The 26464-nt window shown below is 48.0% G+C and overlaps 1 protein-coding gene across 1 annotated transcript in view; it reads left to right on the top strand.

Moving 5' to 3' along the window:
• The first annotated feature begins 10598 nt into the window (after positions 1-10598).
• The window catches only part of LOC141981958 (GTPase IMAP family member 3-like), a 66795-nt gene continuing 50929 nt past the window's right edge, over positions 10599-26464 (top strand). Inside the window, exon 1 of the mRNA XM_074943573.1 lies at positions 10599-10623. Coding sequence (XP_074799674.1) covers positions 10599-10623 — 25 coding nt within the window. The remainder of the gene's footprint in view (positions 10624-26464) is intronic.

Below are 26464 nucleotides of genomic sequence, written 5' to 3'. Positions count from 1 at the left end.
TCATGAGAGAGCCCCTGCTTACCACCTAAGATATCTGCTGGAACTAACAAGGACTGTACCAGGGGAAAAGATTGGGCCCAGACTAGGAAGGAGTCTAGTCTGTGAAAGAAGCTTATTGGAACATGTCTGAGGGTGAGTTACTACCTGTAATCAGTTTCTTAATGTATTAGGCTTAGACTTGTGTGTTTTTTGCTTTATTTTGCTTTGTGACTTACTTTGCTCTGTCTGTTATTACTTGAAATCACATAAATCCTACTTTTTATAAGTAATAAAATCACTTTTGTTTATTAGTAAACCCAGAGTAAGTGATTAATACCTGGAGGAACAAAGTGCTATGCATATCTCTCTATCAGTGTTATAGAGGGCAAACAATTCAATAATTTACCCTGTATAAGCTTTATACAGAGTAAAATGGATTTATTTGGGGTTTGCCTCCCATTGGGAGCTGGGTGTCTGGGTGTTGGAGACAGATAACCTGCTGAGCTGTTTTTAGTTAAAGTCTGCAGTTTTGGGGGAGTGATCCGGACCCTGGGTCTGTGTTGCAGCAGGATAGCATGTCTGGATCAACAAGGCAGGATTCTGGAAGTCCCAGCCTGGCATACAAAATGGGCTTAGAGGTATTTTCAGCACATCACATGACAGTCTCAAGGGGGTCTCTGTGACTGAATCCATCACACATGGATAATTTTAACTTTACTTATCATTTTAATAAAACTTGTAGTACATATAAGACTTTGTACTTGTGATTGTGTCTGTGGCTATTATCCTTAGACTTGAGAGCCTCCACATTTGATAAAAACTCCAGAGGGAATTTTACTCTGAAGTGGAAACTGTAGCAACCAGAGCCAAACAACATCACTAAATTCACTTTAAATAAAGTAAAAGGCAACATTTACTATGGATCAGTTATTGCCTCCTTATAGTTAAAATTAGTATTTGCTTTCTTTTATAAATGAGTGAAGGGATCCTCCCTTCTACTACAGCCCTTGGACACTTCTGTGGGAGTACACAGGGTCATAAAGTCCTCTTTGGGGGGCTCAAGGAGAATTCTTCTTTGAGTGTTTGTCCACACAGACCCCACTAGGTGTGTGTGTGCCTCATGTGCACCAGTCCAGAATCTTTTGACTAGCCATGTCCACTAGCCATGTGCATAAACCTTTCCTTCCTACCCCCTGGGGCAGTGAGATTGAGCTACCATAGTGTCCCACTGCTTCCCTGTAGCTTCCTTCGAACCGTTTTGGAGTTGTTAAGAAATTAAGTGCCTGGATACTTTTGAAAATCCATCTTGATACCTGTCTGCATCTATAATCACCTAAAGACCTTCAAAAATCTGGCCACAAGGGCCTCAGTCATTCACCTGCACGTCCACCAATGTAATATATGCCATCATGTGCCAGCAATGCCCCTCTGCTATGTACATCGGCCAAACTGGACAGTCCCTACCTAAAAGGATAAATGGACACAAATCAGATATTAGGAATGGCAATATAGAAAAACCTGTAGGAGAACACTTCAATCTCCCTGGACACACAATAACAGATTTAAAGGTAGCCATCCCGCAGTAAAAAAACTTTAGAACCAGACTTCAAAGAGAAACTGCTGAGCTTCAGTTCATTTGCAAATTTGACACTATCCGCTCAGGATTAAACAAAGACTCTGAATGGCTGGCCAACTACAAAAGCAGTTTCTCCTCCCTTGGTGTTCACACCTCCTCTACTAGAAGAGGGCCTCATCCTCCCAGATTGAACTAATCTCGTTATCCCTAGCCTGATTCTCGCTTGCATATTTATACCTGCCTCTGGAAATTTCCACTACATGCATCCGACGAAGTGGGCATTCACCCACGAAAGCTTATGCTCCAATATGTCTGTTAGTCTATAAGGTGCCTGTCATAAATATAAAGGGAAGGGTAAACCCGTTTGAAATCCCTCCTGGCCAGGGGAAAGCTCCTCTCACCTGTAAAGGGTTAAGAAGCTAAAGGTAACCTCGCTGGCACCTGACCAAAATGACCAATGAGGAGACAAGATACTTTCAAAAGCCGGGAGGAGGGAGAGAAACAAAGGGTCTGTGTGTCTGTCTATATGCTGTTTTTGTTGGGGATAGACCAGGAATGGAGTCTTAGAACTTTTAGTAAGTAATCTAGCTAGGTATGTGTTAGATTATGATTTCTTTAAATGGCTGAGAAAAGAATTGTGCTGAATAGAATAACTATTTCTGTCTCTTTATCTTTTTTGTAACTTAAGGTTTTGCTTAGAGGGATTCTCTATGTTTTGAATCTAATTACCCTGTAAGGTATCTACCATCCTGATTTTACAGGGGGGATTTCTTTATTTCTATTTACTTCTATTTCTATTAAAAGTCTTCTTGTAAGAAAACTGAATGCTTTTTTCATTGTTCTCAGATCCAAGGGTTTGGGTCTGTGGTCACCTATGCAAATTGGTGAGGCTTTTTATCCAACATTTCCCAGGAAAGGGGGGGTGCAAGTGTTGGGAGGATTGTTCATTGTTCTTAAGATCCAAGGGTCTGGGTCTGTAGTCACCTAGGCAAATTGGTGAGGCTTTTTACCAAACCTTGTCCAGAAAGTGGGGTGCAAGGTTTTGGGAAGTATTTCGGGGGGAAAGACGTGTCCAGACAGCTCTTCCACAGTAACCAGTATTCGTTTGGTGGTGGTAGCGGCCAATCCAAGGACAAAGGGTGGAATATTTTGTACCTTGGGGAAGTTTTGACCTAAGCTGGTAAAGATAAGCTTAGGAGGTTTTTCATGCAGGTCCCCACATCTGTACCCTAGAGTTCAGAGTGGGGGAGGAACCTTGACAGCACACAGGACTCTTTGCCGCTAGTCCTGCAGAAAAGGATCTGGGGATTACAGTGGATGAGAAGCTGGATGTGAGTCAGCAGTGTGCCCTTGTTGCCAAGAAGGCTAACGGCATTTTGGGCTGTATAAGTAGGAGCATTGACAGCAGATTGAGGGAAGTGATTATTCCCCTCTATTCGGCACTGGTGAGGTCACATCTGGAATACTGCATCTAGGTTTGGGCCCCCCACTACAGAAAGGATGTGGACAAATTGGAGAGAGTCCAGCAGAGGGCAACAAAAATGATTAGCGGGCTGGGGAACATGACTTACGCAGAGAGGCTGAGGGAACTGGGCTTATTTAGTCTGCAGAAGAGAAGAGTGAGGAGGGATTTCATAGCAGCCTTCAACTACCTGAAGGGGGGTTCCAAAGAGGATGGATTCAGGCTGTTCTCAGTGGTGGCAGATGACAGAACAAGGAGCAATGGTCTCAAGTTACAGTGGGAGAGGTCAAGGTTGGATATTAGAAAACACTATTTCAGTAGGAGGGTGGTGAAGCACTGGAATGGGTTACCTAGGGAGGTGGTGGAATCTCCATCCTTGGCTGTTTTTAAGGCCCGGCTTGACAAAGCCCTGTCTGGGATGATTTAGTTGGTGTTGGTCCTGCTTTGAGCAGGCGATTTGACTAGATGACCTCCTGAGGTCTCTTCCAACCCTAATCTTCTATGATTCTACGATCAAAGTCACTGAGGCCTCACAATGCTGCATGGTGCAATGCCAAAATACCTCTATAAACCTCGCCACAGTGCATAAGCCCCTGAGCAGAGGCACAAAGAGGGAAACAGTGGGCTTAGGTGAATACTAGGCACAAGGCAAAACAAGAGAGCCAGTAGTGGGTAGAGGCAGTCCGCAAGCATAGTCCCTTGTGCAGGTTCGGTGGATAGGGGGGTGAGTGGTAGTATCTTATTTATGCTCATTGTATTATCATTGATATGCCCTCTCTTGAACATGGTCTTAGAAATGTTGGGCTGGAAGGGATCTCGAGAGATCATCTAGTGCATTCCCCCATGTTGGGAAAGGACCAAGTAAGCCTAGACCTTCTGTGATGGGTGTACCAGGACCTTTGAGGCCCCCTGATGGAGACCTCGGGGTTCCTAACACACCCTGTCCCAGGAAAGGAGCAGTGAAGGTGAGTCCTCCAGACCTGCCTAGAATGGCTGCTTCCCTGGAGCCTATGAGAGCAGAGCAAGCTCAGTTAAAAGGAATTGCTGGGCCTGAGCAGGTCAGTTCCTGCCTAGGATCAGAAGGGATAAGACAGAAGGAATCTCCAGGCAAAGAGGACGGGGAGAAACTCTGCGCAAACTGGGAACAGACACAGAATCCAAGGACCGTAATTCTAAAGTAATGGGTAAAGATTGTGGGACAGAATGGGCAGCAGCCCAGGGAATGCAGCAGCCGCAGCTGTTAAAGAAAGCAGCATGTGGCTGCTATTTGTAAGGTCGCTGGTTTGGGATCCAGAGTAGTGGGCGCCCACTGGCCCTGAGGAGGGAACAAGTTTTGTTTTGGAGCCAAAAAAAGGGATGGAATTTAAACAGGGACTGAACGTGAAGAAGTGACCTGGCTGGAAAGCTGGGGTAATAAGAATTGATAAGGCAAAGAGTCTCCAGAGAGAAGGCCCTGGGGGCATTGCCGCATACCAGGGCAGGCATGGACTTATAGGTAGCCCGGAAGAGTATGAGGACTTAGTCCAGAGACAGGGCTAAAGACATTAACAAAGGCACAGCTTCCTGTCAACTTCCATGGGCCACTTCCTACTCCAGTCTGCATCCCATCTAGCTGCCACCCAATGGCTAAGGAATGTCACCTTTGGGGTTCCCAGCTCTTGTTCCTGCCACCCGGTGCTGTATCTCTCTGGCTTGCCAGCAGAAGACAGGCTCAGATCCAGTCCTCCCCAGGAGCTCTCAGCGTATGTTCATCTCCCTGACTGATCAGGCCTAGAGTGAGCTGAGTGGCTGGTTTTAAACCCCACTTCCAGTCTGTGCATGCTCAGCAAGGGCAAAGGGGTGTGGCCTCCTTAGCCCATAACTGTTCCTTAATCCCCTCCTGGCCAGTGAGGTGTCTATACATCCCATCTCACACACTCTCCTCATGAGATTCCTTTTGGAGGCTTGGGGTGCCTTTTTGCAATTCTTCTCCCCCCCGGTCTCTTGAAAAGGAATTAGCAGATGTGATTGCAGAGCCATTGGCCATTATCTTAAAAAATTCATGGCGATCCGGGGAAGTCCCGGAAGACTGGAAAAAAGCTAATGTAGTGCCAATCTTCAAAAAAGGGAAGAAGAAGGATCCTGGGAACTACAGGCCAGTCAGCCTCACCTCAGTCCCCGGAAAAATCATGGAGCAGGTCCTCCAGGAATCAATTCTGAAGCACTTAGATGAGAGGAAAGTGATCAGGAACAGTCAGCATGGATTCACCAACGGAAAGTCATGCCTGACTAATCTAATTGCCTTCTACGATGAGATAACTGGTTCTGTGGATGAAGGGAAAGCAGTGGACATGTTATTCCTTGACTTTAGCAAAGCTTTTGCCACTGTCTCCCACAGTATTCTTGTCAGCAAGTTAAAGAAGTATGGGCTGGATGGATGCACTACAAGGTGGGTAGAAAGTTGGCTAGATTATCGGGCTCAACGGGTAGTGATCAATGGTTCCATGTCTAGTTGGCAGCCGGTATCTTGTGGAGTGCCCCAAGGGTCAGTCCTGGGGCTGGTTTTGTTCAATATCTTCATAAATGATCTGGAGGATGGTGTGGATTGCACCCTCAGCAAGTTTGTGGATGACACTAAACTGGGAAGAGTGGTAGATACGCTGGAGGGTAGGGATAGGATACAGAGGGACCTAAACAAATTGGAGGATTGGGCCAAAAGAAATCTGATGAGGTTCAACGAGGACAAGTGCAGAGTCCTGCACTTAGGACGGAAGAATCCCATGCATCGCTGCAGACTAGGGACTGAATGGCTAGGCAGCAGTTCTGCAGAAAAGGACCTAGGGGTGACAGTGGACGAGAAGCTGGATATGAGTCAACAGTGTGCCCTTGTTGCCAAGAAGGCCAATGGCATTTTGGGATGTATAAGTAGGGGCATTGCCAGCAGATTGAGGGACGTGATCGTTCCCCTCTATTCGACATTGGTGAAGCCTCATCTGGAGTACTGTGTCCAGTTTTGGGCCCCACACTACAAAAAGGATGTGGGAAAAATTGGAAAGAGTCCAGCGAAGGGCAACAAAAATGATCAGGGGTCTGGAACACATGACTTATGAGGAGAGGCTGAGGGAAGTGGGATTGTTTAGTCTGCGGAAGAGAAGAATGAGGGGGGATTTGATAGCTTCTTTTAACTACCTGAAAGGTGGATCTAAAGAGGATGGATCTAGACTATTCTCAGTGATAGCAGATGACAGGACAAGGAGTAATGGTCTCAAGTTACAGTGGGGGAGATTTAGGCTGGATATTAGGAAAAACTTTTTCACTAGAAGGGTGGTGAAACACTGGAATGGGTTACCTAGGGAGGTGTTGGAATCTCCTTCCTTAGAAGTTTTTAAGGTCAGCCTTGACAAAGCCCTGGCTGGGATGATTTAGTTGGGGATTGGTCCTGCTCTGGGCAGGGGGTTGGACTAGATGACCTCCAGAGGTCTCTTCCAACTCTGATATTCTATGATTCTATGAAAAGAAATCCACTTTCTTATTGTCCTTCCTGGCCCGGTGAAGGATTCAAAACTATACAGCTCTAACGAGAGGTGCCATCTCATGATCCTGTGATTGGTATCCTTCACAGTGTTCAGCCAGCACAGCGGGGCATGGACCATCACCAGCTTGAAGGAGTTCCTCCACAGGTAACACCTCAGCACATCCACAGCCCATTTTACGGTTGGGGCTTCCTTCTTGATGACTGAATAGGAAATATCCTGGGGAAACATCTTCCGACTGAGGTATAGTATGGGGTGTTCCTCACCATTGATATTTTGAGAGAATATTCATAGCCAGTTGTTGTCTTTTCAGCAGTCCCAACAGATCCATCCTGATCCTTTTGAATGGCAACCTGATTATTGGGAGCGGCACTAGTGGGGCTTTGGGGGGTTTCTGGGTCCCCACACTCCATTTATCCACACTGGGATAGTCAATTTGGTAGCCCCCTTTTTTCCTGTCACTGGTGCCTACCATCCATGCCTGCCCATAGGAATAATCCATAAATGGAAGGTCTTGGCAGAAACGGCCAACTGCCCACAGGAGAATCAGGCCTTTCAGGAGGCTCCCCCTCTCCCTTCTTGCCATCTGGGTTTGGTCAGGGGTCTCCATTCTCATACTGGATGGCAGCCAGGAATTTTCATATGCCCAGACCCCTATGCCCATGACCATATCCGGGCTGCTGTTGGGTCATGATTTGGGGCCTATGACCAGTCCCCCAGATGCACATCATCCCTGGTAGCCTTGCATACTCTGGAACATAATGCCCTTAATCTTCAGATTCCTGGGGAGGGTGGCCACTCCCAGGTAACCTTTGGTGGCTAAGAAGTCATCAGTCAGCTTGACAGCCTATGCTAATGTTCTGGGCCAGTGTCGCAGAACCCAGTCCCTACTTCCTGTGGGGAATATCTGAGTGTACTATTCCAGAGACACCTGTTCTTCTACCTGCTCCCCCATCTGCCTCTCTGGTTACAACCACCACCACCAATGTTCTTTGAGGCACTGGGATGTCAAGGTTCCTCCCCCACTCTGAACTCTAGGGTACAGATGTGGGGACCTGCATGAAAACCTCCTAAGCTTACTTTTACCAGCTTAGGTTAAAACTTCCCCAAGGTACAAATTAATTTTATCCTTTGTCCTTGGAATATCCACTGCCACCACCAAACTCTAACTGGATTTACTGGGAAACGTAGTTTGGACACATCTTTCCCCCCCAAATCCTCCCAACCCTTGCACCCCATTTCCTGGGAAAGGTTTGGTAAAAATCCTCACCAATTTGCATAGGTGACCACAGACCCAAACCCTTGGATCTGAGAACAATGAAAAAGCATTCAGTTTTCTTACAAGAAGACTTTTAATAGAAATAGAAGTAAATAGAAGCAAAGGAATCACCCCTGTAAAATCAGGATGGTAGATACCTTACAGGGCAATTAGATTCAAAACATAGAGAATCCCTCTAGGCAAAACCTTAAGTTACAAAAAAGACACACAGACAGAAATAATCTTTCTATTCAGCACAATTCTTTTCTCAGCCATTTAAAGAAATCATAATCTAACACATACCTAGCTAGATTACTTACTAAAAGTTCTAAGTCTCCATTCCTGGTCTATCCCCAGCAAAAGCAGCATATAGACAGACACACAGACCCTTTGTTTCTCTCCCTCCTCCCAGCTTTTGAAAGTATCTTGTCTCCTCATTGGTCATTTTGGTCAGGTGCCAGTGAGGTTACCTTTAGCTTCTTAACCCTTTACAGGTGAGAGGAGTTTTCCTCTGGCCAGGAGGGATTTTAAAGGGGTTTACCCTTCCCTTTATATTTATGACAGGGCCATGGCCCAGGGTCAAGCACCCATGGGGAATCTTTCTTGGTGGAAATGTTGGTGGTGAGTTTCAGGTATGATGTCAAATGCGTCCAGGATAGTAACTTTAACCCTGGAGTAGTCCTGCGTCTCTTTGGGTTCAATGCCCTGATAAGTGATCTGGGCCAGGTCTGTCAGGTATAGGGCCAGCAAGATGGTCCAATGATCTTGTGACCATCCTGCTACTGTTATGACTCTCTCAAAGATGAATAAAAATGCCTCTGGGTCATTTCCAGGGCCCATCTTCATCAACTTCAACAGGGGATTACTTGTAGCCATGGTATAGGGTATTTCTGACCCTGGGCTGATGCTGGCCCCCTTTGGTTAGAGAGGGTGGCCATCTGTTGGACCAGCCATTGTTGTTGTTCGTCTTCTCGCACAGCCAACTCCCCTATGAGCTGCTGCTGTTGTTGGGCAGCCTGTGGTTGGTGGTGGATGGCCATCTGCTGGAACAACTGCCACTGTTGTAGCCACTGTTGTGTCATTTGTCATTGCTGGCTGCCAGCCAGCCATTTCAGCAGCTTGTCCATCTCCATATCGCTTCCCCGTCCCCAAGTACTCTTTTACCTTTGGGGGCTTTTCACTCTTTTTTCTCTCCCTCTTCTCTTTTTTTCTTTCTTTTTCTTTTCCTAGGTCTTCCGGCAGACCTGGGTCACATTGCTACATTCTCTACCAGTTGTGATTGGGGTTGGTGCAGGGGCTCCTGCCAAGTGGTCATAGTTCAATTCATGGCAGTTCTGCCTAGTGGCTCAATTCGGTGGGTGGCAGTCCCATCCAGTGGCAACAGTTCAATGTGGCAGCAATCCCACCAAATATCTATGGTCTCTATGGTGGCAATCCCACTTAGTAGTCACCACTAAAGCAAGGATAGGGGCACCCAGGCTCACCCTATTCCACCGCATTCTGACCCAGGACCCTATGAGGTTGACTTGGCTGCTCACTGGGCTCCTTATGGTGTCCAGCCTCCCATCAGTTTCCCTGGGCCACCTCCTACTTCAATCTGCATCCCATCTAGCGCTTTCTGACTCTGGGGAACATTGCCTTCAGGACTCCCAGCCCTCATTCCTGCTGCTAGGTGCTGAATCTCTCTAGCTCACCAGCTTGAGGCAGGCTCAGATCCAGTTCTCCCTGGGAGTTCCCAGGTTACATCCTCCGCTCTGTCTGGTCAAGTCCAGACTGAGTTGCCTGTCTGGCTTTCAAACCCCACCTCCAGTCCAGGCATGCTCTGCAAGAGCTAAGAAGTGGAGCCTACTTAGTCCATAACTGTTCCTTAAACCGCTTCTGGCCAGTAAGGGGTCTATATACCCTGTCACAGATGAAGATCTACAACCTCCCTTGGAAGCCTATTCCAATTATTAACTATACTCATAGTTAGAAAGTTATTCCTAGTATCTAATCTAAATCTTCCTTGCTGGAGAGTAAACTGATTACTTGTTGTGCTGCCTTCAGTGGACTTGGAGAACAATTCATCATCTTGCTTTACATAACAGCCTTTTAATATATTTGAAAACTGTTAATCAGGTTCTCCCCTTAAGAGACCCAGATATCAATTTTCAAATATGTTAAAGTTTGTTATCAAAAGCCTGGTGATCAACAGTTTAGCATGTGTAGGGGACAACCTTCTGATTCAAAAAGTTGAGGAAAAAACTAAGGGTCATCTATTTTGGATCTGGTTTTTACCAACAGGAATTAATTAGTTGTGGACATGAAAGTGGTCAGGAAATTGGGAGAAAGTGATCATGATCTGATAGAATTCAAGATCTTGTGGAAAGGAGGACATGAGCAAAACAAAGACACTGGACTTCAGAAAGGCAGATTTCAACCAACTCAGAGAAATAGCAGGCAAGGTTCCATGGAAAGGCCAGTTAGGAAGAAAAGGAGTGGAAGAGGGTAGACAGTTCCTAAAAAGATGTAATTCTGATTTCTGGAGGCTCAACATGGAACTATTGCAACACATAGGAAAGATAAGAAGAGTGAAAGGAAGCCAATGTGGCTTCACAAACAGCTTTTTAGCTATCTAACATCCAAAAGGGCTATATACAGGAAATGGAAGGAGGGGCATGGCACCAAAGAAGTATATATGGGAATAGCACGAGCGTGTAGGGACAAAATCAGGAAAGCCAAGTCAAAGAATGAGTTACAGTTGTCAAGGAATGTTAGAGACAACAAGAAGGTTCTACAAATGTCAGACAAAAAAGAAAGATCAAGGACAGTATGGTCCTGCTGCTCAATGGGGAAGGTGAGTTGATAACAGAAGATGATAGAAAAGCAGAGCTGTTCACTGCCTACTTTGCTTCAGTCTTCTCACAAAAAATAAAATGTGACCAGACAACTAGTGAAGTTACCATAGACAAGTGGAAGGGATGCAGACTGGGATAAGTAAAGAACAAGTCAGATCTTCTGACCAATTTGAATGAATTGAAATCATAGAATGTCAGGGTTAGAAGGGACCTCAGGAGGTCATCTAGTCCAACCTCTTTCTCCAAGAAGGACCAATCCCCAACTAAATAATCCCAGCCAGGGCTTTGTCAAGCCTGGCCTCAGAGGTTTTTAAAATTCCACCACCTCCCTAGGTAACCCATTCCAGTGCTTCACCACCCTCCAAGTGAAAAACTTTTTTCCTAATATCCAACCTAAACCTCCCACACTGCAACTTGAGACCAATACTCCTTGTTCTGAGAGCAGTCTAGATCCATCCTCTTTGGAACCCCCTTTCAGATAGTTGAAAGCACCTATCCAATCCTCCCTCATTCTTCTCTTCTGCAGACTAAATAATCCCAGTTCCCTCAGCCTCTCCTCATAAATCATGTGCTCAATCCCCCTAATCATTTTTGTTGCCCTCCACGGGACTCTTTCCAAATTTTCCACATCCTTCTTGTAGTGTGGGGCCCAAAACTGGACACAGTACTCCAGATGAGGCCTCACCAGTGCCGAATAGACGGAAATGATCACATCCCTCAGTCTGCTGGCAATGCTCCTGCTTATACAGCCCAAAATGCTGTTAGCCTTCTTGGCAACAAGGGCGCACTGTTAACTCATATCCAGCTTCTCATCCACTGTAACCCCTAGGTCTTTTCTGCAGAACTGCTGCCTAGCCTCTCAGTCCCTAGTCTGTAGCGGTGCATGGGATTCTTCCATCCTAAGTGCAGGACTCTGCACTTGTCCTTGTTGAACCTCATCAGATTTTTTTTTTTTTTGGCCCAATCTTCTAATTTGTCTAGGTTCCTTTGTATCCTATCCCTACACTCCAGCATATCTACCACTCCTCTCAGTTTAGTGTCACCTGCAAACTTGATGAGGGTGTAATCCATGCCATCCTCCAGATCATTAATTAAGATATTGAACAAAACCGTCCCCAGGACCGAGTCTTGGGTCACTCCTCTTGATACCGGCTGTCAACTAGACATGGAGACATAGATCACTACCCATTGAGCCCAATGATTTAGCCAGCTTTCTATCCACCTTATAGTCCATTCATCCAGCCCATACTTCTTTAACTTGCTGGCAAGAATACTGTGGGAGACCATGTCAAAATCTTTGCTAAAGTCAAGGAATAACTCCTCGTGCCGCTCCCCCGCCCCCCGAGCTCACCTCCACCTCCCTGGGCCTGAGCCGGAAGCTGCCACCTGCTTCCCCGCCCCCCCCCCCCGGCTTCCCGTGCAAACAGCTGATTCACGGGAAGCTGGGGGGGTGGGGAAGCAGAGCAGGGCGGCGCGTTCAGCGGAGGCGGAGCAGAGGTGAGCTGGGGCTGGGGGTGGGGCAGGGAGCTGCCGGTGGGTGCTCGTGGAACGTGGAGTCCAGCCCCGGAGCACCCAGGGAGTCAGCGCCTAAGGTGCCACTTTTGATATGATCAGTGGGGGGGCGGCCACTCCCCCTGCTCCCCTCCCCAGCTATGCTCCCCCACCCCTAGGAGTCTGAGGGACCTGCTGGATGCTTCCTGGGAGCTGCCCCAGGTAAGCACCGCTGGGACTTCGCACCTCGCCCCCCCGGCAGGTGCCTCTGGCTCTTAGGGGAGGGGTGGGCACCCACTACGGTGGCCCACGAGACCCTCCTGCCCAGTTCTGGGGGCAGTCAGGGGACAGGAGAGGGGGGTGGATGGGGCAGGGGTCCGGGGGGGTGGGGGTGGGCAGCGACCCCCTCGTGGGGTGAGGAGGGAACCCGTTGTTAAGACTTTGGCAGCTCATCACGGGGCCTACGCTATACCACCCTCTATTACAGCTAGAAACTACCAGGGTGACTTAAGAATCTGTTAGTGTTTCTCTTTGGCTACTGCTGCTGCACAGGATGTTCTCTACTGTTGCAGCTTCGCGTCTGTTCTTTCTCCTCCAGCAGCGGCTCTTCTAATTCCTTTCCAGCACCTTTCTCACTGGCTTCCAACTTCCCTCCTCAGGCAGCTTCTTGCCCACTCTGCTCTGACTGACGTCTGCCTGCTAACCATCTGTCCTCTCGACTGTCCTGCCAGCTATTGACTGTTGTACTGTTTTTAGACCCATGATATCATCAGATCCTTACTGCACATGCTCACGTCCAGGCATCACCTCATTCTTAGCTACCAGAAGAAGCAGCCCCAAAGCAGAGCAGGCTGGAGCTGTCTGACCTCTCCCTGCCCATATACTGCACATAGAATCATAGAATAACAGAGTTGGAAGGGACCTCTGGAGGCCATCTAGTCCAACCCCCTGCCCAGAGCAGGACATGCTCATTGCTAAGCATTACCTCATTCTGCACAAGTTCACTTGCATGGGTTTTACCTCAGAGCCATGATTACCTCATCCAACCCTACTGCCCATGATCCAGATCTAATTTACTTCGAGGCCATACCTCATTTTACTCTCAGCTCGGGTCATGTGACCTACAACAGCTGATGATAAGTGACCTGCAGCTTTCAGTTGGTGAAGTGACTCCTGCTTATTCAAGAGGGAAGCCAGGGACACAAAATGGAGGTTAAGAATACAAAATGGAGTCGGGGAATTTCTTCGGTATCACATTGGCTTAAATGACTTGCTCTCCAATGGATTCAGCTGTTCTGAGCTGCTCTTCCAGATGACTTGTGGTTCTGCTACTTTCTTCTCTGTGTGCAAACTGTTTCCTTTGCCAGGGACAATCATCCTAACCTCACTGGAGCTGAGGCTGTGGTCCCAGCGTGTGTAGACATACCCACACTCGCGCTGATGCAGGCAGGGCACTAAAAATAGCAGTGTAGCGGCAGCAGCATGAGAGGCAGGAGGGACTAGCTGCCCCACGTACAAACCTATCAGAGACACGAGGCCGGTCCTCAGGGCAGCTAGCCTGACCGGCCTTCATTGCCGCTGCCACTACGCTCTGTCTTTAGCATGCTAGCTCTATCGGAGCTAGCACAAACATCTTTCCTTGAGCTGGGAACCACACTCTCAGCTCGAAGAGAGGACACACCCTTAGGCGGGGACCCAGGTACACTACCCAGTGCCTAGCAATTGCTTACCACCCTGCCTTTCTTCCCTGCAGGAACCTGAGGCCAGTGAGATTGACCAATAGCCTTCTTAGAACAAATTCTACCCTCAACTGGATGGCAACTCCCTGTTTGTCTGTCTGTCTAATGCTATTCATTTTGAAAACTGCATCCAATCAAACCAGAAAAGGCTGATTTCCATTAATAACAGGCCCACAGTGTACCCATTTTGACAGGCAGGATACAGGGATGTGGAACTGCACCGAGCCTGGATACAGGAGTGAGGCAGTGACCTCAGGGTTGGGGTTAGTGGGGCCCTTACCCCATTCCAGCAAATCCCACCAGTCAGGCCCCTGACCTCCCTCACTTCAACAAGCCTGATTTTGGTGGAAAGTGTGAGTGGAAATTGTTTGTATTTAGCCTTTGAAACAAAGCATTAGAGAGATGAAATGAAAAGATGTTAAAACAAGAAAGGCCTGCCTGAATATTTAGTGTCATCTAATCATACGCTTCACTGCAAGCTAATGTAGATAACCTTCCTCTTAAGTTACAGGGACAGATCAGAACCAGCTAACATTCTTCTAACAGATCCTGCCGTATGTCTGTAGGACTCTCAGTCTGATTCCCTCTGACCCACCCTCTTCAAACTGAAGCGTGGAGACCCCCGAGCTGAGCAGGCCAGAGCCATTGCAGCTCCTCGTGCCAGCATTGTCTGGTGAGGAGACCTGAGTGTAAGCTATTAGGTGACTACTAGAGAGGGCCCCTTCCTCCTTGCCCCCAGCTCTGCTACCCAGACAGCTCCAGATACAGGGTCAGTAGGTGCTAAAGCGCAACCTCCTCTTTGTCACACCTTCACAGTGTAGACAGGCATTGGTGCCTCCCAGCCTAAAAACCTCCAACATCACAGAATCATAGAATATGAGGGTTGGAAGGGACCTCAGGAGGTCATCTAGTCCAACCCCCTGCTCAAAGCAGGACCAACCCCAACTAAATCCATAAACCCAGCCTTGACCCACTTCCTCTCCATCATCTCCAAACTTACTGAGGGTCTGTCTGCATTGCAGAGTTAGTCTAGGCTCTTACCTGGGGGTTGCCCCAACCCCCTTTCTGGCTACAAACAAAGCCTTCTCACCCAAGCTTAGTGGTGCTTTAAACCCAGTCTTGGATGGCCTGGATGGGGTATCAGCTAGGGCCGGGTGCCACTTTCACTCAGGCTGGTAACCCGCCCACTTTCCAGTCAGGACACAAGCTAAATCACTCAAGTGCTGATAGTTCTCCAGTGCCATGCCACAATTCCCCCTGTGTTCCCAGAAGGACAAATTCTCCCACCATTCACTGGGAAAGAGTCACAGAGCGGCTCATCTTACTGCAGCACCAAATACCATGGAAAGGGCCCACAGAAGACTTAGCAACACATGCAGATGAGGGCAGCAGCAGCAAGGACACAGTAACTCGGGTGTGGCTTTCCAGTGTGGCAGCTCAAACCTGGGCTAGGCTAACCTGGGTACAGATCACCCGAGTTAACTCTGCAGTGAAGATGTGCCTGAGAGCGACATCTACAACTGCTGGTCTAAATTCTTCTCCTCTAATTCCATTCTAAAACCCTTCCAGTCTGACTCTGCCCTGCCACACCAAACAAATGGCTCTCAGCAAGGTCTCCAATGTCCTCTTCCTGGTTAGATTTGATCGCTGGCTTTCCACCCTCATAATCCTTGGCGTATTAGCTGTCTTAACACTGCCAACCACACTCATTTCCCAAAACCATGCTACTCTTGGCTTTTGTCACTCTCTCCCCCACTTACCACCTGGATAACTTCTTGGGTGTCTCAGATGGTAGGTCTTCCACCTCCCCTCTCCCCCGTCAGTCAGGGCTCTGTCCCAGGCCCTCTCCACTTTTCTATGTACACCCCATCTCTGGTTGCTCTCATCCACAAACATGGCTTTGAATACCATTTGAATGCTGATGGCTCTCAGGTCTACTTCTGCACTTTGGATGTGGCTCCCTCTATCCAAACTAAAATCTCAGCCGGTCTTTCTAACAGCTCCTCACTGATGGCAAGCTACCAACTGAAATTTATCCTGGCCAAACCTGAGCTTCTGATCATTATCCCTAAGCCCCTCCTCTTCTCCCCCTTTCTCTCTCCTTGTGGACGACGCAACAATTTGTTCTGCCATCCAAGTATCTAAACTTGGATTCATCTATGATTTGGCCCTCTTCTTTGTCCCAGATATCCAGGCTGTGTCTAAAATCCTACCACTTCCTTCTACACAGCATCTCCAAATTCAACTTTTCATTCCAGCACACGCTGCCCAAATTCTTGTTCAGACCCTGATCATCTCACATCTTGACTACTTCAGCGTCCTCCTTTGTGGCCTCACTGTCTGCTTCAAAGCCAGTCTTGAATCCATGCAAAATTGGGCTGATAAATTGGCTTGTTGCTCACACTATGCCCCCTCCGCCACCTTCCCTCTATGTCCCTCCACTGGGTCCCCCTCTACCCAAGCCTCAAAACACAAACTTTGTGTCTTTACTGACGTAAGCAGGGTCTGAATGATTTCTCCTCTGACAGCTAGCTGGGAGGGGGAGGGACTTCAGGAGCAAACTGTATTTACATTAACACACCTTATCTGCTTAGATATCCAGCAGACAGGAGCTGTGTTGCTCAAAAGTGATCAACTTTGGCTGGTGTTGGGTTACAATACACTGTAGTACTGAATGCCGGGGTAGTGCAATGTTGTTATCAGTGTTGTTGTCTTTATTGCATGAGTAAAGAGGAGCAGAACTGTGCTGAGCCTGTCCTGATTGAGGGGTTACCCTCAGCTGAAAGGGACTCATTGAGCCAGGGGCTTGAATGCTAGACCCCTGGGAAAGTAATAGGAGTGGGGACAGGTGTCACAGCCAGGAAATGTGGATGCTCCCTAAGGGTCCCTGGTCTGGTTAAATCTATTTCTCCCCACTGTTCAAAGATAGAGCTAAATAGTCTTCATTAAGAGCCTTTTGTTATTTTAAGTGCTCAGTCCAGAGCTGAAATCTCTTGTGGTGGAGCAGTGTTTCTGCCCAGGCTGCTGAGAGCTAAAAATCAGGAAAGATCTGACAATCACTGAGAGATTGACCTACAAAGCTCACAGAAGAGAGACAGGCGGCAACAGAAGGTGACTGATGGGAAAGTGGGTGGCTGGCGAGAGCAGCGAGCAGGTGGCCGGCGAGCGGGATCCGGCTGGAGCGGTAGGCGGCCAGCGGGTGGGAGTGGCCGGTGGCAGGCAGTGCAGAACAGCAGCTGGCCAGGCAGTCAGGAATAGCGGCTGGCCAAGCAAACAGCCAGAGCAAGTGCTCAGATGGCAGAACAAGCCAGGGGCTTTCTTCCCCAGGTGGGAGGTGAACTCACTCAGATGCACTTCTGAAGTCTGGGTCCTCACTGACCCAGGACAACCAGTGTGAGTGGGGTATGGTCTGGGAGAAGAGAAGCACAGTAAAGGAACTTTGGGTTGTAGAATTCAAGAATATGAGACAGAAAGAAGACTCTGCCCCATGCATCCTGGAGTGGGTGTCCTGCTCACAGTTTTATGTTTGTGAATCCTGCTTGCAGAATTTTTCCTAACTAATGTTGAGTGACTTCTGTCCTTTCATTAAAAGTTTAAATAAGAAAGTGGTATTTACTTCTTCTCATAACACAAGAATTGGCGGTCACCAAATGAAATTAGTAGGCAACAGGTTTAAAAAAAAGAAAAGGAAATATTTCTGCACACAGTCAACCTGTGGAACTCTTTGCTACAGGATGTGGTGAAGGCCAAGACTATAACTGGATAAGTTCATGGAGGAGAGGACCATCAATGACTATTAGCCAGGATGGGCAGGGATGGAAAACCATGCTCTGAAGTGTCCCTAGCCTCTGTTCACCAGAAGCTGGGACTGGATGACAGGGATGGATCACTTGATGATTGCCTGTTCTGTTCATTCCCCCTGAAGCACCTGGCACCAGCACTGTCAGAAGACAGGATACTGGACTAGATGGACCATTGGTCTGACCTTGTATGGCCATGCTTATGTTCTTATGTTCCTGCTTCCTGCTGCAGATCTCCCATTTCTCTTCTCTGACTTCTCCTCTTTTCTGCATCTTGAGACACCTGCCTAGCAAATCGCTGCCCCAAAGGAACTGGCTGTGCACTCGCAAAGCTAGAAAGAGGTACCCAGGAAGGACACAGAGGGGGCAGGCTCTAAAAGAGACACACATTCAAAAGAACACAGGCAAATAGGCTCAGATCCTCCAACATATTCAGGCTCCTAACTTCCATGGATTTCAGCAGAAGTTAGGAGCCTAAATACCTTGGAGTATCTGGGCCATAGATGTGTTCTACAGGCTGGAATGTACGTAAAAGATATGCTTTTGTGTGGTAAGTCATTTTATACATTTACATGACTTGGGGAGCTGGAGATTATGCAGTTGCAAAGGGCTGATTTTTTGAAGGTTATTTACATTGTACTTAATGAACTGGAGCAGAGAAATGCTGCAAACTAGGGTTATGTAACACAGTGCCGGCCGTGGCATCGCTATGTGGAACAATGGGAGGGAATCACTCTTCTCTGCTGTAGGTTGCTTTGACACACAGAAAATGCTCCAATCTCAGAGAGAAACAACAACAAAAAAAAAGGACTTGTGAGCCTATGCAAATGGCCTCAGTGTGAAAGGACCAGTCCTATCCCCACCAGTCCTGATTGATTAGGGGCCAGGCAGAGCGAGGAGCCAGCCCCAGAGAATGAGCTGGCTAGAGGATTGCGTGAAAATCCCACTCCTGGCTCCCTGGTGCCAGACTGTCTCCTCACTGGAGCAGAGGAATGCCACTCCAGAGCAGGAGCCCCTGCCCAAGCGGGGACAGGGGATTGGCTGCACAGCGCTGATGAGGGTGGGAGAAAGGTGGGACAATTGCACTGGGGCCTGACCTCAAGGGGGTCCCCCAAACATCTGTAATGTCTGTGTAAAGTTAAATGGGATAGGGAGGGGTTAATGAACACAATGTACCAGAGTGCAGAATTTCTCTCGCTGGGCCGGTTTGCAGCCACATGACTGGTTGTGGGGCAGTCGGCTGGCACCGGGTGGGGCAGGGCTGGAGGGAAGGGATGGCCGAGGTGTCTGCAGCTGTGAGCAGCAGGCCCGAAGCAGCCCTGAACCTGGGGCCAAGGGATCAGCTCAGGGAGCAGGCCGGAGCACAGCCCCAGCTAGGCTGAATGAGCAGCAGCCTGGACCCAGTAGAGGAGCACTGTGACCATGGGGAGGGACACCAGGCAACCCAGCAGGGTCTGGGATTTCCCCCTCAGAGCCTGCACCACAATCAGGCACTGGTGACCACCACAACGGGCAGAATCACAGGTAGTGATCAATGGCTCCATGTCTAATTGGCAGCCGGTATCAAGTGGAGTGCCCCAGGGGTCGGTCCTGGCGCCGGTTTTGTTCAGTATCTTCATTAATGATCTGGAGGATGGTGTGGATTGCACCCTCAGCAAGTTTGCAGATGACACTAAACTGGGCGGAGAGGTAGATACGCTGGGCAGGGATAGCATACAGAGGGACCTAGACAAATTAGAGGATTGGGCCAAAAGAAATCTGATGAGGTTCAATAAGGATAAGTGTAGAGTCCTGCACTTAGGACGGAAGAACCCAATGCACAGCTACAGACTAGGGACCGAATGGCTCGGGCAGTTCTGTGGAAAAGGACCTAGGGGTGACAGTGGACGAGAAGCTGGATATGAGTCAACAGTGTGCCCTTGTTGCCAAGAAGGCCAATGGCATTTTGGGATGTATAAGTAGGGGCATAGCGAGCAGATCGAGGGACGTGATCGTTCCCCTCTATTCGACATTGGTGAGGCCTCATCTGGAGTACTGTGTCCAGTTTTGGGCCCCACACTACAAGAAGGATGTGGATAAATTGGAGAGAGTCCAGCGAAGGGCAACAAAAATGATTAGGGGTCTGGAACACATGACTTATGAGGAGAGGCTGAGGGAACTGGGATTGTTTAGTCTGCAGAAGAGAAGAATGAGGGGGGATTTGATAGCTGCTTTCAGCTACCTGAGAGGTGGTTCCAGAGAGGATGGTTCTAGACTATTCTCAGTGGTAGAAGAGGACAGAACAAGGAGTAATGGTCTCAAGTTGCAGTGGGGGAGGTTTAGGCTGGATATTAGGAAAAACTTTTTCACTAAGAGGGTGGTGAAACACTGGAATGCGTTACCTAGGGAGGTGGTGGAATCTCCTTCCTTAGAAGTTTTTAAGGTCAGGCTTGACAAAGCCATGGCTAGGATGATTTGATTGGGGATTGGTCCTGCTTTGAGCAGGGGGTTGGGCTAGATGGCCTCCTGAGGTCCCTTCCAACCCTGATATTCTATGATTCTATGATTCTATAAGTTCCCTTGTTTGGGACTGTCATAAACATTTAGCTAACGGTAGCATAAAATCCCTCCTTTAGCTGTAAAGGGTTAAGAAGCTCAGATAACCTGGTTGGCGCCTGACCAAAAGGACCAATAAGGGGAGAAGATACTTTCAAATCTGTGGGGGAAGGTGGGTTTTTTTTTTTTTTTTTGGTGTTCCTTTGTTCTCTCCGGGTCAGCAAGGAACCAGGGCAGGGAAAATACATCTCCCAAAGCCATAGCTGAACTAAGCATCTAAGAGTACAGAAATGGTAAGTAATAGGAAGGAAATGCATTAGCTTATCTTTTGTTTTAGCTTGTGAATTTTCCCTGTGCTAAGAGGGAGGTTTATCCCTGTTTTTTGTAACTTTAAAGTTTTGACTAGAGGGGAATCCTCTATGTTTTGAATCTGCTGCCCCTGTAAAATTACCTTCCATCCTGATTTTACAGAGGTGCTTCTTTTACTTTTTTCTTTATAATAAAGTTCTTTTTTTTAAGAAGCTGATTAGTTTTCAGTATCCTAAAAACCCAGGGATTTGGCTGGTATATGATTCTCAAGCCTCCACAGGAAAGGGGGTGAAGAGGCTTGGGGGGATATTTTGGGGAAACAGGAACTCCAAGGGGGTCCTTTTTCCTGAATCTTGGTCTAACTCACTTGGTGGTGGCAGCATACTGCCCAAGGACAAGGAAGAATTTGTGCCTTGGGGAAGTTTTAACCTAAGCTGGTAAAAATAAGCTTAGGGGGTCTTTCAAAGAGGGGAGGGAACCCTGACAGTGACTAAGAAACTAGGGCTAGGGAGCTGTTTGGATTCAAAATCCAGGTAGAGGGTTTTCATCCACACATTCAGATGCTGGGCACTCAGTACATTGTGTTATTATTAGGCGGGGAAGGCCTGTGTGACTCCCCACAGTGCCCCCTCTGGTCCATGGGGCTCACTGAGGGTTTGTCTCTGCCCAGATAAAAGTGTCAGTTTATAGCTGAGTGCAGCGTTTGTTTCTGGGGTGAATTCCCCTCCTGAAGGATTGTGGAAGGGAACCAGAGACTGGGCCTAGTGGGAGGCAGCGGGTTTTCTCAGGCATGTGGCTTGAGATGTGGGATCTGCCGAGTGAGCCTGGGGTGCTCCCACTACCCAGTATTGTTCTTTACAGAATTTTGCACCAGGGTTCATCTCCATAATCCATCCCTCGTTGCTGACCATCTACATCTGTAATCTCACACTAGGCTCCTACGTGATCCCTTCGTTCAGCCAATTCTCCTCCCCCACCCCCAGTCCTCTGCTCCTTGTTCTCCTCCATCAGGGACTGACTCTTGCTTGCTGACACCCAGCTGTCTGCACTACTCTGCCCATGTCCCTGGACTTCTCTGCTTTCCCAGTCCATCTTAAAATGCATTTCTCTGCCTCTTGTTATCAGAGAGCTGTTTACCAGTTCCTCACGCCTCTTCCCACCTCACCTTTTCCACTGTTCCCCCCTTCATACTGCCCATTCCCATTATCGTAACTGCCCTGAATTGTGTGAATAGCACTGTGAAATGTTCTTGTGCTATCTGAAAGGTGTGTGTATAATCTCATGTGCTGGATGGCTAAAAGGGCAGCCTGAGAGGGAAAAGTCAGTTTGTTTATCATGAAATATAATTGAGTACCTTCATGCTCAAGTCTTTCTTTCCTGTCTGTATCTGCGATGTGACAACAGAGGCGTGGTGGTTACCCACACTGTGCTAGTTTCTCTTTCCCTTCCTGTGTTTGTATCTGTTATGCGTGCATGGAAACATCTCTGAATAACTGTGGTCACCAGCAACACTCTGCTGAGTTTTTGTTCCCAGCAGCAGCTGCAGGTCTCTCTGTCTCCCTCACTCAGAGGAATTTCTCTTTCCCTTCCTGTCTCTATCTGCAGCACTGGCCAAATCTGTAAGGGTGCCTGTGGGTGCATGTGTTACCCCCAGTGAGATGGAGTCTCTTTCTCTTGCTGTCTCTGAACTGGGAGCATGTGGACAGGCCTCGAATGTGTGGTTTGGTTTCGAGTCAGTTCAGGAGCTGTCTCCTTGGTGGCTCCAACTGGATCGGCAAGAATTTTAGTTTGGAGTCACGATCACACATAACAGGAGCCTCAACCCGACACCTCCAAATGCTCCCAACCCCGGACAGGTGTCTGAGTGCCCTCTGCTGCTGAGACCTTCCCACCCTCAGTGAAAAGCAGCCTCACCTCCGCCCCATTGAATTCTTCTAGCTGCAAACTGCCTGTTCAGGGAATTGTTTCCCCAGCCCACTGGGCCGTCCCACGGAGCAGCCCCGCAGTTCCCATGGGTCTTAAAAGGACAGGTCTCCGGGCAGTGTCCTGGAACACCACAAACAAAAACCCCTAAGCCCAGGCCTCACGTCCCATAATCTCCCGGTTCCCCAGTCTAATGAGACTCCTGCCACTTCCAGTCGTAGTGCTCTGCTGGGCATCCAGCTTCCATTCTCTGGCTTGCCAGTCTTCCTGCAGCCAGGTGAGCCTGTTTGAGGCATGCCTCAGTTTACCAGCCTCAGTGCAGGCACACACTCTATTGCTCCTACATGGACGGCCTTCAGGTTGCTGGGGTGTTGGCAGAGGCCCCCGGCCTACCACAGTGCCACCTTTTGCTGCCCACGGTTGCTGCCCACAGCTGTACGAGAGTGGCGGGGGCTCTCTCCACTTCTTGAGTTTCCGTTGTGTGGCCTCCTGCTGCTGCTGGGGTGCACAACATCCGCCGTTCTTTTTCTCCCCTTATATCAGGAACTGCTGCTGCTATTGTCCACCTCCTTCATCCTCCAGGCTGAGCAGGATACCTGCATCACCACCACATGGAAGCTGGTGGGCCAAATCACCAACCAGGACATCAGGCGGGGCAGAATCTGTCCCTCTCTTCAGGGATGGGTTTATTTTTAAAAACCAAAACACTTCAACATAAATCAAACAGAGAAACTTACACGGGCTGCCTGGCCCTTTTCCCAGATCCTTTCTCCGACCTGCTGGTGCTGCTGTGGTTTGGAATGGGAGGGTTCAGAGGGGCCTCCAGTGCCTGTTGGGTCAGAGAGGAGCTCACAGTGGATGCAGCCATGACGGGGTGGTCTGGAGAGTAAAAGAGAGAAGACTACTAGACCGTGGGCTGCTGGAGCCAGGGTTCGGCATGGGACGTCTTTAGCAGGGACAGGGGATTGAGAATGCCCCTGGGGGAGGAAGAGCGGGGCACTGGGCAGAGAGAGGAATAGAAGTGTTGCTCTATCAGATATAAGTCATTGCTCAAGGGACAGAAATGGTGGAAACCATGGGAAGGTTGTCAAGGGGGGCTGCAGGGGCTGCAGCCTGCAACCAGCCATGGTGAACCTTGGACTGGTGACTGCAAACCACCCAGGAGGTAGAATGTCAAGTAGATGGCAAGTGGGGAACCTGCTGGCAAGGCCTGCACAGTCACGCTCTGAGCTTAGAGGACGTGGGGAAGAGCTTGCAGAAGGTGATTCGTTTAGAGATTGGCTGTTCAGTTGTGCATGGACGATGGTGCCTGGGGCTTGGCAAAGGAAGCTGCAGGGAGAGATGTGTGGGCATAAGGGTGATCCTGGCACAAGTGGGGAGAGGTCAGAGAGGGTGGTAGTGCCGGAGAGAGGTCAGGAGGAGGAAAGGGCTGCAGCCTCTGCGGTGACGGTTCAGGCTGAGGGGGTGGTGGACTCTGAGACATCTGTTTCTAACTTTTCATATCCTTTGATAGCGGAGCTGGGGCTGGAGGTGGGAGGGGCAGAGCCCCCATAGCCTCTAATGCTCCCTGAGAGTAGGGCAGTGGGTGGAGGGGGGTTATAAAGGGACAAAATGAGTGACAACTGGCAAAGGACATACGAGGCAATAAGGAGAGATTCTATAAATACAGTAGGAACAAGAGAAAGCTCAAGGACGTGTAGGTCCAGTCCTTAATGGGGAAGCAGTGCAAATAACAGATGACATAGAGAAGGCTGAGGTATTTAATGCCAATTTTGCTTCAGTCTTCACCAAAAAGGTGAATTGTGACCACATGCTTAACACAATTAATATTAACAACAAGAGGGAAGGAGCACAAGCCAGAATAGGGAAAGAACACCTTAAAGAATATTTAGATAAGTTTTATGTGTTCAAGTCAGCAGGGCCTGAAGAAATTCATCCTAGGGTACTTAAGGAACTAGCTGAAGCAATCTCAGAACTGTTAACAATTATCTTCCAGAATTCACTGAGAACAGGTGAGGTCCCAATGGATTGGAGAAGGGCAAATGTAGACTTTTGTTGGGGATAGTCTAGGTTTATTTGGTCTGGACTCAAAGCATGGAGGTAGACTATATGACTATATGACCTCTTGAGGTCCCTTGTCCTACATTTCTCTGATTTCTATACTCTTTCAGGTTAGAATATTATTTGTAAATATTTATTGTCGTTTGTGCACTGTTTGATTTTTCCATAGCAGCTTGTGGAAGAAAAATATCATTTGAGGTTTACTATGACTCTTTAAAAAGGGTGGGGAATCCTGTGGCACTTTAAAGACTGACACATTTATTTGGGCATAAGCTTTCATGGGCTCGGACCCACTGGAATCCTTTAAAAAGGGTTATCGAACTACATTTTTTCTAGTGTCTGATCTTTTCTTCAGAACCTTTTTCCAAGGATGGACAGCACTTTGAGGAGTGAAGCTGATATCTGCGATCCCTGAGTTTGTGTAGTTTGGGAAGAATGTTGTGAAAAGTTGACAGGCTTTTCTATGCTCATGTTTCAGGATAACCATAAGTCACTGATTTGAGTGATGATGGTATCCTGCCACTACACTAGTCAATGTAGACCATAGCCCAGTTCTTGGACTATTAGAACCCACTATTCTAGATTTGTTTCCTTATGCTCAGCAACCCCTTGGAGTATGCTGTCATGGACAAGTCAGAGCTACTTATTTTTCTTTTATTACAGTCAGTCACATTTTTCAGAAAATGGGTGAGGAGCACGCAGCCTGATTACATTAGCTTAGTACTGGTGTTTGCTCGAGTCTTTCCTCCGCTGTCTAATTAATGATATTTCCTTGATAATACTCCTAGGGCAAATATCTCATTACTCCTCTGGGGCTGACCTTTCTTTCAGGGCTAGGATCCCAGGCCTTATTCTCCCCCTTGTGTTTTCTTCTCCCTACCTCTCTGCTCCCAGAGTGACTGCAGACTCTCTAGCTGGACTTCATGTTCAGTTAAGCCTAGCTTTCCCTCCAGGTGCAGGCAGGTATCATAATTGGCCTTTTGGGATCATATTAACCCCTTCAGAGCCTGAGTGGGATGCCCACCCTGTGACCGGTGCCTGCTATGGATCACCACTGAGAATGCCACATTGTAAGAAACAGGGCAGACATTCCCCCAAAACTAGTGGTTTATTCTATAATTAGTTTCACCAAGCCAGGAACACAATGACTTTCTGTAGCACCACGCTGGTTCACAAGAAGCTAACAACATTATCCCCTTAGGCAATCCAGCCCTTTTCACCATCCAGACAGCTGGTTTTTATGATGAGCTGTGATACATGAATGGCGACTGGGGGTGGGGGGGAGTAACTCCCTTTGATGGACACCCAGCCAGCCAGTTAGCTGTAAAATTCGTCTTGGTCTGTTCTCTGCTTGCTTTACTTGTAAAGGGTTAACAAGCCCACAGGTAAAAGAAAAGGAGTGGGCACCTGTAATAAATATAAAGGGAAGGGTAAACCCCTTTGAAATCCCTCTTGGCCAGGGGAAAGCTCCTCTCATCTGTAAAGGGTTAAGAAGCTAAAGGTAATCTCGCTGGCACCTGACCAAAATGACCAATGAGGAGACAAGATACTTTCAAAAGCTGGGAGGAGGGAGAGAAACAAAGGGTCTCTGTCTATCTATCTGCTGTTTCTGCTGGGGATAGACCAGGAATGGAGTCTTAGAACTTTTAGTAAGTAATCTAGCTAGGTATGTGTTAGATTATGATTTCTTTAAATGGCTGAGAAAAGAATTGTGCTGAATAGAATAACTATTTCTGTCTGTGTATCTTTTTTGTAACTTAAGGTTTTGCCTAGAGGGGTTCTCTATGTTTTGAATCTAATTACCCTGTAAGGTATCTACCATCCTGATTTTACAGAGAGGATTTCTTTACTTCTATTTACTCCTATTTCTATTAAAAGTCTTCTTGTAAGAAAACTGAATGCTTTTTCATTGTTCTCAGATCCAAGGGTCTGGGTCTGTAGTCACCTAGGTAAATTGGTGAGGCTTTTTACCAAACCTTGTC

Source organism: Natator depressus, chromosome 2 (genome assembly GCF_965152275.1).
Source record: "Natator depressus isolate rNatDep1 chromosome 2, rNatDep2.hap1, whole genome shotgun sequence".
NCBI classification, from domain to species: Eukaryota; Metazoa; Chordata; order Testudines; family Cheloniidae; genus Natator; species Natator depressus.
This window is presented reverse-complemented; position numbering and strand designations above follow the sequence as displayed.